The 15,799-nt window shown below is 34.0% G+C and overlaps 1 protein-coding gene and 1 pseudogene across 1 annotated transcript; both read right to left on the bottom strand.

Annotated features, from left to right (window-relative positions):
- Positions 1 to 2,381: 2,381 nt before the first annotated feature.
- LOC133188175 (sodium-dependent glucose transporter 1A-like) lies at positions 2,382 to 5,837 on the bottom strand. Its single transcript, XM_061323556.1, has 4 exons — positions 5,810 to 5,837; positions 5,229 to 5,506; positions 4,381 to 4,666; positions 2,382 to 3,731 (listed from the first exon to the last, which is right to left on the bottom strand). The coding sequence occupies exons 1-4, from the start codon at positions 5,835 to 5,837 to the stop codon at positions 2,413 to 2,415; spliced, it is 1,911 nt and encodes a 636-aa protein (XP_061179540.1). The 3' UTR covers positions 2,382 to 2,412.
- Positions 5,838 to 12,153: 6,316 nt separating this feature from the next.
- On the bottom strand, positions 12,154 to 14,792 carry LOC133188174 (sodium-dependent glucose transporter 1A-like; annotated as a pseudogene).
- Positions 14,793 to 15,799: the final 1,007 nt, after the last annotated feature.

Raw genomic sequence — 15,799 nt, 5'->3', positions numbered from 1 at the left:
TAAGGGTTCTGATGGTAGGGTGGGGCTCTATTGATTATATAGGGAAAATCTTCTTCTCTGCTCCTGGGTATTTTTCAAACAAAGGAAGTGCATGTTTATGATAAGGAAGAATGCCTCTTCCAAAATTGTGAAATTCATGGTCCCTGGGTCAGGGGTTCTGGTGAAGGGGTGGGGGCTCTATTGATTATATAGTGAAAATGCATAATTTCTTTCAAAATATTTTTTTCTACAACTCGTTATAGAGCAAAGAAACAAGTGTATAGTTATGATGAGCAAGGGTGCTTCTTCCAGAATTGTGAGTTCATGGCCCCTGGGTCAGATGTTCTGGTGTAAAGGTGGGGCTTTATTTATTTAATAATATAGTGAAAATGCATGATTTCTTTGAAAATCTATGCTTCTGGACATATTCATATTGGAGGCAAACATAGTAAAAGTTTTAATATGCAAAGATATTTTTACCAGAATTTTGAACACCTGGACCATTTAGTCAAGTGTTCTGGTCCTGGCCAGGGCTCTATTAACTTGTATTCTGCTGAGCAAAGTTATTCCCCTTTGCCATTCACCTTTGATAATTAATCAATGTAAACAATGTATTTGAAAGGTTAACAGAATACGAGAATTATGCAAGAATATTTATTGTACAATACAAAAAGTACTTTCATAGTTTTAATGATCAGGTAGACTTCGAAATAATAGATGAATAAAAATGAGACAAAAATAACTTATCTTTTTAAATGTTCTTCAAAGGCTTAGAGAGGCCAATGTGACAATTATTAATATGGGGTTAAAAAATAGACATTTTGTTAATAGTCTGCATGGTAATGGGACAGATAGATACTAGACCAATTATTTTGTTAATTCTAATCATACTATTTTTCTTGCTTTTGGGTAACAAAGCTTCATTTATCAGTTTATGGATCCTCTAAATTGTTGTACTGTACTCAGGTGACCGTTAAGGCCCTTGGGCCTCTTGTTTTTTTGTTTTTTTTTTTAAAGTAGGATATGCATGTATAGTGCAAAGAATGCAACACCTTCATATTTTGGGTTGTTTTTCATTTTCATTATTGAAAATTATGAATAATGGTAAGTTATTTAAACAATTAAATGTTTCTTTGGTTGTTAGTAAGGGAATTAATGTTGCAGCTATTGCAGAAAAAAACATAACCCACGTAAGCGGCTTATGTATTTTTTTATTCTGCAATAGATGCAACGATTCCATTACTAACAACCAAAGAAATCATTTTTATTGTTTATGTTTATGTCTGTATAAATAATCCTATTTAAAGTAGGATTAATTAAGTACGTAAAATGATGTATTATTGACAAGTACATGTACGTCATTGTATGTTTCATTGATGGAAGAGCAAAGTTAAGCGAAGTTTACAGACTGATAAAAAGCCGTGGTTTTGATAAGAAACAAGATGATTGTGATTGTAAAACACTGATCCCCCCGTATGGCAGATAATGACGAAGGTTAAAATTTCTCAAATGCAAGTAAAACTCAAAGGTCAAGGACAAGAGATCAAACATGTTGATACTAAAAGAAAGGTCTTGTCTCAAGGAATATACATGTGAAATATGAAAGCCCTAGTACCAACCGTTGAAAAGTTATGGCATAGGTTTAAGTTTTTCAAAAAAAAGTCAAACGTCAAGATCAAGGTCAATTGGTCAAAAAGTCAAAATTAATGGTGCTCAAGGAAAGTTCTTGTCACAAGATATACACATGTGAAATATGAAAGCCCCATGCACTAACTATTCAAAATTTATATCCAAGGTTAAAGTTTTTTAAGAGTAGGGCAAACCGCAAGTTCATCGTCAAAGGGTCGAATTTGTTGGTACCCAAGGAAAGCCTTGTCACAAGGAATACACATGTGAAGTATGAAAGCCCTAGCACCAACTTTTCAAAAGTTATGGTCAAGACTAAAGTTTGGTGAAAAAAAAAAATTGAAGAAGTGGATCAAACTCCAAGGTCAAGATATCAAATATGTTGTACACAAAGATAGGTCTTTTCACAAGAGATACATTTACACGTGAAATATGAAAGCTATAGCTCCAACCAATCAAAAAGTTAAGGACAAGGTTAAAGTTTTTGCGGACAAACAGACAGAAAGACTGAAATTCGGAGAGGACAAAAACCATAATTCCCCTTATTTTCGATTACGGGGGCATAATAAAGGAAAATATATTCAGTGGATGTAAATATAATATAGTTACCATCTACAAACAAATCTTGCACGTAATTCTGTACCTTGATTTCTTATTTATGTAAATAAAAATCGAAACATATCCAACAAAACAATTTTAAAACGTTTTTGTGAAGTGAACTAACTGAACTCGGTGCTCAATTAAAAAGACACAATGTTTATATAATTATCCAAATTTTTCAGCATTCAACTTTTTATAAAATTCGGATTAACTCTGGACGCGGTCTTCGCCAGTCAACAAAGATTCAGTCTCTGATTCTTCGTCACTTCCGCTAAATGGCAGCGAGTTCTCCTTCACATCCATATCTGCTATTTTTGGATCCTCGTCATTTAATGGAATTATACTTAGTGTCAGATCCGGATTCACTTTGGATTTCTGCTCTTTTGATTTGTCAGTCAAGAAGCTTCGTGGATCAAAATCATCATAAAATACGGGGCGTACGTCATCAAATTTGCTCCCCTTTTCAGTATTTGGAGCATGTATGACAGAAGCGATGTGTTGAGCTATTAAGTAGAACACCAATAAAAGCACACTCTCTGTGAATAATAAATAACAGAACCACATAGGCGTGAGTTTATCCATGAGAGTCCCAAGTACAATGGGGTTAACCATGGTGCCTGATGATGACGCAATCAAGAACAGTGACGCAACTTTCCCCGTTATTGTAAGTAGTTCTTCCTCAGTCCAAATAAACATGGTAGGGAAAATGATAGAAAGCGCAAACCCCGCTAACGTTGCACAAATCCAAACTCCCGCGTCATAACCTTCGTTGGAAGTCAAGAATAATCCAGTAAAAGCTACAATCAGAAGACCACTATACATGCATATCATTCGCACCGGAGTTAAAAAGCGCACGAGAAATATTCCACAGAAACGACCCCCTCCGAATGCTGCCCAGTAAAACGAGGTTGCAAAGGAGCCTGCAGATTTAGACCAATCCATTTGTTTGACACAAAACGTTGCGAGGAAGCCAGCAAACGTATCTTCTATTGCGCTGTAGCATCCCATAATGCACATCATATTTGCAATGGCTATTATTTTGGATTTCAAAGGAAGCACTTTTGGTTGAGATTCCTCGGTTTTTGTTCGCTTTTTCAGTTTTCTCTTCTTCTGCTTCATGGATTTTCTGTATAAAATGAAGAAGAACAGCGCTGCTGTAGAGGCCAGGAGGGCGGAGAGAAGGTAGGCGATATAAATTCTGGATTTTGGAGGAGGATGGGGAACCAGTTTAGTTATATACGTGACGTTTTTGGTAAAAGAAACATTTGTGACGGAGTTCACAGTAAAATCAATCCCTGTATCAGATTTTGATCCATTTACGGCAACTTTCACAGTGTCAAAATCTGTTTCCGGTATGTAATAATCTACAGGAGTTTTGCTGAGGAAGAAAGTCTTATGTTTCGGAGCCAAGAAAGGAGCGGTTGCTATTGGCGATATGATTCCTCCTAATGCAAAACAAAAATGTAGAGCTTGCATGTAGACTCTTCCCTCTTCACCCCATGTGTAGACTATTTCGGCATTACAAACTGTAAAAATTAAATTTAATGTTCAGCTTTTCATCCATTTTTGTCAAATTAAATACATTTCAACAGTTAAAAATACACGTATTTCCATTTTTTTTTTTTTTTGGTTGCTTTTATACATTTAAATTTGTATGACCATTTAATGGAAGTTGTATTCATGTACTGGAATATTATTTTAACAGATCCATTCTGATCAAATAACATTGTAATCCTTTACCTAATATTATGTTGTTTATATTGAGATGCATAAAATGAAAATTGTTGCACGAAAAGATCTGAATTTCAAGCTTCATTTTGATACTTTTTAAATAAAATAATAAATTTAAGAGTTATCCTTCCTGGCTGAGGATCGGATATCCTTAACTACTACAGTTAGAATTTAAAGTTAATTTCAAGGTTTGTCCTACAGACGGGTCTCTATCCATTTAAGCCGTAGCTATAGGTCTAACCAAAACCAGAAGTTAAACTTGGACCACATGAGAACGAATGCTTTACGATTTGAATAGGTTAGGTTACGAGTTCAGCTCCAGACCAGGCAATTTAGGACTTAAAACTAACGTTAAATTTACAAGAGTGGAACACATTTTTAATGGACAAATCTAAAATTACTTATACTGGTAATAAGCAAATAACTGACAGTTAATAAACTCACTGGCGTCTAGAGCTCCGCAGAATGTCCCCTTGGCGATGTGCATGATGACCATTATTTCATACACAAAGCACCACGGAATAATGGCTGCCGTTATAGCGTTACCAAGGACGGCAATAAACAGGAGCAAGAGTTTATTGTAGCTGTCAAAAAGGACCCCACAAAGGAGGGACCCTGTGAGGTACCCCACAGAATTAGCCGTCATAAAGGCGGATCCTTTCTTTATGGTGGTGGAAGTAATGATTTGTAAGTCAAGGAAAGAGGGGCCGAATTGTCCTATGATCCACCCCTGATGGAAAAAGTAGAAGTAACAGAAATAAAACATTATAACATGTATGTAATAAAAATACTGTCAAATACATATGTAGATGTATCATGGCAAATTAATTGTATTTATTAGAACTTTAATGATCGCGTTGTAGTTTTTTTTTTCTTTTGCATATTTTTTTTTATTTTGGCTTTTTTCTTTTGACTGTTTAAGTTTTCAGAATATACATTCGCTTTTAATATTGGGGTTAAACTGAATAGCCCCGAAAATATCAATGTAAAGCAAGTATAGATTTTGATTTTTTTTTTCTCCCACTAAATAATAATAATGAAAAAAACAAAACATTTTTAAAATCATTTTTTACACTGTTTGGAATTGATCATCGCGGGTTTAGTCTATTTCCTCCCTCTCCCCATATAACAAAGCATTTTGTATGTCTAGCAGTAGTCTTTCGATATACTAACTACTAGCATGTATAATATTAAATATGTCTTTTACTTTTAGTATTAATAAATGTGTTTTTCAAGGTGAACATTTTAAAGATATTATAACCTGCAAGAAGCGAAAATCCGTCGTTGCTTACCAGGATCATAAAAGACCAAAGCAATCCAACAGTTAAGATGAATTTTCTTCTAAAGTCCAAATCATTTTTGAGCCTGGTCAAAAATTTGGGCCTCTTTTTCTTCTTTTTCCGTCCTTCCTCATCCTCATTTTTGCTTTTTCCAAAAGGGACTCTTTCATACATCCGCCGGATTCGCTCTATGATTTCGAGATCAGGACCATCGTAAGTCAGGCGGAACCTATCTACTGTTGCTAGGTCATTGTCCTCCTCCATTTTTGGAGCATATAAATGCTGGAGACCTGTACACAAAGCAGAAGACGTTATCTATTTGAAGATTTCTTAACTTGAAATGTTTTAAAATACAAGTTATTGAAAGACGCAAAAATTTAATGCTATATACATGTACTTATGAAATGAATAGTAATTATTAAGACATAAACCAAAACAATAATTCTATTAATTAAATTTATTTAGATAAATGATAAAAGAATGTTTTTGTATATCAGTTTACATCGTGCTGTATCCGGAGAGGGCTTGCACTGTTCCTAATTTTTTTCAAATGATAAAATTATATTGTTTAGAGCGAAAACACATATGTATACCTGGAATCACGCTATCAAACTGGATCATGGTGACTCAAATTGTTAAATCCTCAATAATTTAATAAACTATCCTATTAGTGATTATCAAAAGTAACTTGAAAAGCACCAGCACATATTTAGTAGCTTATTATATCCACATATCAAAAACAGTTCGATGAAACGACAGTCTGTGTCAGAAGATGAACATCTATTAGTAGTTTTGAACACTGACAAGAATTTTTTCAACTCTCTGCATTGTTAAAATAAATTGCACAATAACTTAATATGTCTGACATATATTAATGTTTATATGTTTTAGTCTTTCTGATTTATCACGTTAACTATGTACGGACGTGCCCTTGATGTATTAATTACATTGATTGACGGCGATTGGAGTTCAATGATTGAAATGTAAACATGTGCCCCCAGGGCCTGAAAAGCTGGTGGTCCTTATCGACGGTCGCCTTCCAAGACTTTTATATGCATTTAACTATTTACAAACGGTATATATATTACACCAATATATATATATATTTAAAATATTCAATTAAATTAATACTCATAAAAATAGCATCTTTATATAAGAAACAATTAATATATTTCAAAATTCAATCAAATTTGATATTTTGAAATTTAAATCGAATAAACTCCAAGAACAAATGACAGTAAAAGCGAATAGCTTTTTAAACATCGTCAATAAATGTATGTCTTAATGCATTTGTGTTTAGTAGACTTGTTTGAATTCCAAATATCATAGAGAGTTTCTTTTTCCCCGATTTCTAGCTATTATGATAAACTATGTTTAACTGAATATTAGCAAATAGGTGTTATGGCGAAAAGTAAATGAGGAAAAATAAATCGTCTCTACAAAAGTATTTCTTACCTTATGAAATCAAAATTTGGAACAATTATCCATGTAGTTTCGATATATTCGCCGTCTTATACAAAGACTTCTTAGAGAGTTCGATGATTTGTGCATGTGTGATCGAATGCAACATCAATCAACCGATTTGTGTAATTCTTTTTCTTTCACTTTTGTACTTTCCTTTTCACTCATTCAGAACTGACTAATTGATCAATTGAATTATTTTTTTTATCGTCCATGACGCAAAATGAGATAAAATTCATCATTGCATTTTGCTTTTTTAACATTTTTCGCATCAGTATCAATTTTTTAACGACAATTAAAAAAAAAGAAATATGACTTCCGGGACAAAGGTGGAGCCAAACAATTGGGGTTTAACATTTTATATAAGATTATTTTGAGAAATATTTCTAAAATATTTATTATAGTAAATCAAAGAATGATAAATTTTATTTGAAATTCAGAATCTTAAATTTCAATAATGGGAATTCTCAAATTAGATTTTTATATTAAAAGGAATATAGTCGCCCGCGTGGCGCAGTAGTGTTTAGAGCGTTCGCTCTAGAGGCGCGGAGTAAGTAGTTGATCCTTACATGTAGGTCGCGGGTTCGAAACCTACTGCGGGAAGTGGAGACCGGTTCTTCGAATAAGACCGTCTCGTGTCGCAGTAGGTGGTGGCACGAAAAATATCCTCACTGCTGAACGGCCCTGAGTGCCGAGTACAGGTCAAAATTTGCAGCCTTCAATCGGCAAGTGGTGGTGTCTCGAGAGGGACGTTAAACAACAAACAAACAAACAAAACAAACTTAAGTCTTGTATTTTCCAATATTGTTTTCAAAAGTACCAGCATTGATATGTAGTTTGAGAAATATTAATGCTCTAAATCTAAAAGATTAAAAAAAAAACCATATTCAGTAAAGGTTCATATTAAATCAAAGTCTCATAGTAAATCAAAGTATTAAAGTATATGCTATAGTAAACTATAGTTCACTACTGTTGTCTATTGTTAACTATAGTATATTTTATTTAGGGTAGTCCAAGGGTTATAATTTGAAATCTTATATCTACATTGTATGAAGATGGTTGCGTATTAATGAACAGTAATCGTGCTGAAAAGTTCAATTAGACATTACAAATTGAAAGCAAGAGCAAACATGGTTCAGATGGAGTAAGCCGTAGAGAATTCAGTGTAAAAAATAATGGCCTACCAATAAACAAAATTCGACTTAATAAAGGTTGTTTTACAAAGACGTCATTGTATCGACCATAGAATTTGTACTTGAAACGAAATTGTTGGCATCCTTGGTACATCAACTTATTTCTCAGTTGCCTGCCTCGGTTTAGAATTTGATTAGTTGTGGCACTGCTGTTCCCGAGAACATTTTCCAGGTTTTATATTCTATATACTCACAAATTGAAGTTAGTTTTCTATTGTGACCCTACCTTATTCCCAAGGGGGGACAATTTAAACGAACCTGAATTTCAGTTCTTGGGGGATGCACACATTAATTGGATCATTGATGCTCTGTTAATCTTGAAATGAAATGATAAAATGATCGATCATAAAAAACACCACAATACCAAACTGATTTAAAAAATACATACATAACTATATCTGAAGTCCGAGGAGGATTTTCTTGTGTGGAAGTGTGAGAACAGAATAATTGATGTTTTTCGAAAGACCCATCGTCATGACATACAATTTGTGATTTTTATTTCAAATATTTGGCTTGTTTTTAGTTAATAAACAATGTCATGTTATATATAATTTTAAAGAGGAAAAAATAGTCTATCAGGATCACTAAACACCTGAAAATGTGCAATTTTTGACTAAAGGATGGTTTCTGCTTGATGGTCATCAGTTTATTACTTGTGTGAGGAAGCTTTCACATAATTTTTTTTTTCTAGTTCGGTTTGTGGAGAAGAATTTTAAATGACCCCATCCTATTTTTGCTGTTTCCGAATTATGTTCCCTTCAAAGAGGACTTGGCCCTTAATCTTTAATCCCCTTCGCCAAAGGATGCTTTGTGACAAAATGGTTGAAACTTGATAAGAAATTTAACAGAAACCTGACGCCAATTGACGGAGAAATATTGACCAGAAAACTAAAAACTACCGGGAGCTAATAGTGGGTTTGATATTACGTAAACAGATATCCATCAGTGGGAGTTTGAGAACCATGTTTCTTTATAAAATGTGACACTTGTAAAACAATACATCAGAAAATCTCAAATATTTCTAAATAAAAACATCATATTGTAGCGGACAGCATAAAGGGAACTTATGCGATAAAAGTTAGTGCGATAGTTAAATTCTATCGATGCCGTAGTCTCCCCCAATTTCAGCTTAGTTAAACTACAGCGGACCTTATAGAGCTTGGATGGGTGACGACCTCACTTTACTTTATTCCATCGTTTAGAAATCTGCTGAATTGAAGTAATTTAACGCTCCTGTAATCGAAGATTTTTTGTCTGCTGTCTGTCTGTCCGCAAAAACTTTAACCTTGCAAATAACTTTTGATTGATTGGAACTAGGACATTTATGTTTCATATGTGTAATCCTTGTAACAAGAAATTTCTTTGGATACCTATCGGTACCAATATGTTTGACCTTTTGACTTTTAGTTTGACGCACTTTTGCAAAATTTTACCGAACTTTAATCTTAGTCATAACTTTTGAACGGTTGGTGCTAGGACTTTCATATTTCACAATGTACATTTCTTGTAACAAAACCATTTTGGGTTTACCAACATTTTTTACCTTGACCTCTGAGTATGACATACTTTTGAGGAAAAAAATTATTCTTGTCCATATCTTTTGAAACGGTTGGTGCTAAGGCTTGCATGTTTCACATGTGTATTACTTGTATAAAAACCTTCCTGGGGTATCAAAATGTTTAACTTTCTACCTCTGACCTTAGATTTCAACCAGGACCTACCTTTTTAAAATCACTAACCTTTGGTTGTGTGTTACTTGTGACAAGACCTTCCTTTGGGTAACAATATATTTGACCTTTTGACTGTGACCTACTTTTGAAGAACTTTGTCCTGAGTCATAACTTTTGATCTGATGGTGCTAGAGCTTTCATAATTCACATGTGTATACCCTGTAACAAAACATTTCCTTGAATACCAACAATTTTGACTCTTGACGTTTTGACCTTGGAGCTTTACTTACTTTTAAAATACACTTTAATTTTGGCAATAACTTTAGAACAGTTTATGCCAGGGCTTTTATATTTCAAATGTGCATTACTTGTAACAACTGTAACACTTTTCTTACAACATTTTTACCATTTAACGTCGACCTTTGAGTTTGATCTACTTATTAAAAACTTTAACCTTAGCCAGAATGTTTGAAGGGCTGGTGCTAGGGCCCTCATGTGTTACTTTTATGTTACTTGTGACAAGACCTTCCTTTGAGGGAGCAACATTTTTTACCTTTTGACTTTGACCTACTTTTGAAACAATTTAAACTTGGCCATAACAGCTTTCATAATTCACATGTGGATTCCTTGGCACAAGGCCTTTCCTTGAATACCAACAATTTCGACTTTTTACCTCTTGACCTTGGGGTTTTAGTAACTTTTAAAAAAAACTTTAAACTTGTTCATAACTTTAGAACAGTTGTTACTATGGCTTTTATACTTTACATGTGCATTACATGTTCTTGTAACAACTGAAACAATTATCTTTGGGTTCCAACATTTTTTTACGATTTAAGGTAGACTTTGTAGTTTGACCTACTTATTAAAAAGCTTTAACCTTAGCCAGAATGTTTGAAGAGCTGGTGCTAAGGCTTTCGTATGTTACTTTTGTGTTACTTGTGACAACACCTTCCTTTGTGGAACAACATTTTTGACCTTTTGACTTTGACCTACTTTTGAAAAACTTCAACCTTGGCTATAACTTTTGAACTGTTTGTGCTAGAGCTTTCATAATTCAATGTGTATTTTTGTCAAAATACATTTCCTTGAATACCAACAATTTTGATTTTTGACCTGGAGTTTGACCATAATTTCTGAAAGGTCGGTATAAGGCATTTCGAATTCACATGTATATATTCCTTGTGACAAAACCTTTCTTTGTGTACCAATATATTTGACCTCTTGGCTTTGACCTTAAAGTTTCTCTTGCATTTAAGAAACTTAATGTTCGCATACAGGGGCACAGACACATCTTGTCTGGTTTTGTTTTTTATATTGTCCTATTTGTGTGTTATCAATTTTTCCCGTTGATGGGAATACCCCCATAGACGTCATTATCATATAGCTTGTTTGTAATTGTCCATGGAAATCTCCCCGAGAAAGATCGAGATCGGATGAGAGGTGTTGTATAATAATTTCCAGAGGCAGCACTCCCCAACACCTATACTTCATTAATTAAAACTAATCCAACTCTGCATTGGTATCTATTCCGCGTACATCATGATTTACGAGAACTATTTTCAGTATAAGGTACTAGTATGACGTGTTGAATGGTATCTCGACAATTGAACCAGGAAATCATCAATGGAAGGAATTTTACTTTCCTTTGACGTGCGCCTCATAGAAATAATGGACGAGCAGGTGTATTTTTCAAATGCTGGTTATTCAAAAGTGAATCAAACACTTCCAAGATGTTGAAGATGCAAATAATAGACTCATGCATTTCAAGATGACTTTTTTGTTCATGCTAGGAGACACTGCGAGTTCCTTTAATTTTTGTTAAGTGTTGAGGTACATAAGTATACCATGGCGTACTGATAATATTTTTTACCCCCCAGGAACGAGGGCACGGGAACAGAAAAGGCAAGGAAATGGTATCGAACGAGATCGTCAATTACGGGTTAACACGAGGGAGCGAAGGCAATAAAGCAAAGGAGGGATGTAAATCAATTTCCTCGTTTTCTCCCCCTACCCTGTCCCTCATTTATCTCTCCCGTGTTTAACTGCCCTTTCGCACCAAAAATGAAGGAGAGATAACCCCTATCATTATATCTTGATTCTGAATGAACAATGGCAAAACACTTCTGACATTGAAATCTAATTATTATTATATATGATAAACAGTACTACTTACTCTTTAAAGATTCATTTAATACATGTGCATAGACACATAACAAAATAAATACATAATTCAACCCAAGCAAGACCAATAAACGACAGTCACATTTCTCTCAGTATATATATACTAGAATTTTATTAAAAAAATAAATTTTCACACTATGTCCTATACCAGCTACCGAAACAACTTGATATCAATTCCTGTAATTAATGGGGGAAATGCTATAAATTCCTTTAACAAAGATTTTTACAGAGAAGGAATTTCTGCGAACATGAACAAGACATTCGATACCAGTATTGACGAACAGACTGTATTTAGTAACTTGAGAGGAAATTTTGTATTACAACATCGATTTAGTGTAAGCTTGAAAATAAAGACAGATTAAATAAGTTAACAGTCAATTTAAAATAATTCTTAAATTTTTACATGACTATGGATTTTTTCTCCTAGAGATGCTATTTAATCTCGCTTTCATTGATAATACTTCTGGACTCTATGTTATCGGGATGCTCAGACTGGCTCAACTGTCTTTTTGCATCGTTTGATTCTGCTGCTTATGGTCCATATCAATACAAATACTACAAGCAACACGAAAGACTCTCCTAACATGATGTAGGAAAACCACATCGAGGTAAAATTGTCCATTAGAAATCCTAAAATAATGGGATTTATTGTAGATCCAGCAGAGGCTGCTATCATAAATAATGAAGCTATAAACCCTGTCACTGGAAGGATAGACTCCTCTGTCCAGGAGAATACTAAGGGGAAGATCATAGACATTGCCGGTCCAATCAATCCTGTTGAAATCCAAATTCCTTCAAAAATCATGAATCTTGCGGCCAAGAAAAATCCAAGAAATCCAATGAATAATAATACACAAAGGATGAAAATCATCGTGACAGGCTTAAAAATGCGAGCTAGGAAAATGCCTAGAAATCTTCCAGCTGTGAAACTCGCCCAAAATACAGAAGTCACCACTGAGGCAGTGTATTTAGTCCATTTAATCTCATTTACACAAAAAGTAGCCAAAAAATTATTGAAACCATCTTCCATAGCACAATAGAATCCTAAAAACAGCATGATTATGATCAATATCAGTACTTTCATTTTTGCAGATAACTTTTTGTCATCACTGTGTATATTTTCGGGACTTTCTGATTTGATATCAGTTGGTCTTTTAGATATGCAAGCCAGCACAAATAATGGAACACTGGCTGATAGAGCGAGGAAAGCCGCTATTGAAAAAGGAATATACAATCTAGACTCTGTCGTAAACAAGCCGGAAGATTCCCACCGTGAAACATTACTCACAACAAAATCGTTACTAATAGTTTTATTTCCAGTAACATCTTTGATGGGTAGGGTGCTGTTTTCATCCGGGGCCAGAAATGGGGCAGTTACGAAAGGCGAAATTGCTCCCCCGATAGCGAAGGAAAAATAGATGCTCTGCAAGAAAGACTTCCCATCAGCTCTCCAAAGACTAATGAGGAGAGCATTGCCATCTACAAAAATAATTTTCATGGATAAATATACAATTATCTTGTTAATTTCATATATACATATTATGTAATGACTTGGAGCAGTCAGTGACTTCTAGAAGTAACGGAGAATATAAGCAAAGGACAAACGGTTAAAATAAATTACTTATCTGAACTCATTTCCCTACTTTTTTTTTGTACTTACTGGTGTCTATTCCACCTCCTGCCATTCCTTTGAATACATGAATACCAATCATTAGCTCATAAATTGAGCACCAGGGAATGACACCAACGATCACAGCCAGACCTAGGACACTCGAACATACACAATATGTTCCCTCCTTCATCTTGTCAAAAATGAGCCCAGATATTACGGAGCCCAGAAGGTAACCCACGGAATGGCCAGTCATAAAGCCTGATGCTTTTTTTAATGATGCCTTGGTAATTATTCTCAAGTCGAGGAAGGATGGACCAAATTGTCCAATAGTCCAACCCTGTAAGATTTAAACACACATAAGCACTAAACTATACATTAGAGCGGAACATGTGCATCTGGTATTTTAAGTTTTAAAAGAATCTGTTCTACGACAAGTATAAAAATGAAGTTATTATACGAAATAATTTTGAAACCGAGAGCATTTAAAAGCTCATGCATTTATTTAATTCAAAATTTGCATATGGCAAGAATTTTGGAAGAGGTCAAGATCACATTGCACAAAGGTATTAAGCATATCAACAACTTTGAAAAGAAGAAACAATGAAAGCTTACACTGGAGACAAAGGTTGCTTGTGGCTTGAGGATATATCTTACCCCTTACTCAAGATAATTGTGTGGGATTTACGTCACATATTATTTAATGCCTTGGCCATAACTTTGAAGCTGTGAGACATTAAATAAGGTTTTTTGTAAAATGAAGGTGTGTTATAACCCTGCACCATAGTCATTAGATAATAACAAATTCGTGTCCATGGCATAACTTTGTAACTGAATATCTTTAGATGAAAATATGCTAAAAAGATAAGTCATAAACATGAACAAAGGTCATTAAAACATGTCAAGAACAGAGAACTCAGATGTATCAAATTCTGTAGGTTTTTGAAATGTAAAATTCTAACAGGCAAATTTGGTTCGTGTATTTGAGGGATATCAGGAGGTCTTGGCACAAAGATTGCTTCTGACCAAAGGGTCCATCGTGAATCTTAGCTATGGTTTTGTGTATAAGATCAAGGTCATATAACCCCAGATTTAAACTTAAAATTGAAATTCAATAATGATATGCAGGTAGGAAATGCCACTCACTAAAACAAAGAAGCTCCACACAATTCCTAGAGATATAAGAAATTTCTCTCTGTATATGGCATTACTCTTGAGTTTGGTCAGAATTCCAGCTTTATCATCATAATCACCAACACCTCCATTTTGATGGCGACATGTTTCATTATTTTCATGGTCAGTATAATTTTCATGATCCTCATCTATGGTGAATGGAGATCCTTCATCATCTTGGCCTTGTTGGCAGTTTTCGTTTTGATCTTCGTCTATGGTGAATGGAGATCTTTCATCATCTTGGCCTTGTTGGCAGTTTTCATTTTGAATTTCTAGCTCCATTGTATCTCAGTGATCAAAAATGTAAGTAAGAGGAATTTTCAACTAAAATTACACATTTGAATAAATTGCACATGGATTTCCTTAAAATTTAAAACTTTTTGATAGTGTGCTCATACAAATATATTTTCAGCAATATTCAAACCAGAAGTCTCTGAAGAAAGTGCAGTCTTACTGATTTGAAGTCATGAAAGTGTACACGAAAAGTTTCTTTCAGTTTTGGTAAACAAATATGGAAATTAAACTAAATCTTTGCGAGGTTAGAAATTTGATTCTTTTATTCAAAATATTCTACTTTTTGGTAAAAATAACATCACCGTTCAAATTTTAGTAAAAACAAACAAAACGTGTTAGCAGAATATTTTGTTACCTTAATAAATATGGCAACATAATTCCTTAAAAAAAAAAAACTAATTTCAAGTATTTTGTATCTTGGTGTACGTAGCATTCTTGTGTTATATAATTACTGAAATCAGATCAAAACTGTATCAGGAGTAGGATTTTGAAAGAACTTTACAGATTGTACTCATTAACAATCACGAATTTGATAACACTGTTTATCCGAAAAGAAAATTATGTATCCTGGCTTCGGGGCCATATAAAACATAGACGAGCTCACTTTTTATCTCAGTTTCACTTTCACATAAAGAATTCATAACGAAACAGTAAGACTGAGATCAAAAGTGAGCTCGTCTAAGTTTTATATGGCCCCGAATGTTGTTTAATTGTTGCACATTTGTATTCAAGTACGAACAAAAAAATAAAATTTGTTTAAAAGAATCCATCTAGACGAACCTCCAGTGCGTAAGCTTTTCAATCAAACATTAATATATAAAGAAGAATATGATTTATTATAATTTCCATGTTACAATTTTTTTTATATACAATCATTTTGCTAGTGTACCTATTTTTTTTTAAATCTAGGTTCTTCTGCATGATTTGTTGAGCTACCTATGTTTTCTATTATGTTAACTTATCTAGCTATTTTTACATACATTTAGTCTATACTCTCAAGCA

The sequence above is a fragment of the Saccostrea echinata genome, unplaced genomic scaffold (assembly GCF_033153115.1).
Source record: "Saccostrea echinata isolate AGI-Se365-2 ecotype Australia unplaced genomic scaffold, CSIRO_AGI_Sech_v1 ptg000016l, whole genome shotgun sequence".
NCBI lineage: Eukaryota > Metazoa > Mollusca > Bivalvia > Ostreida > Ostreidae > Saccostrea > Saccostrea echinata.
This window is presented reverse-complemented; position numbering and strand designations above follow the sequence as displayed.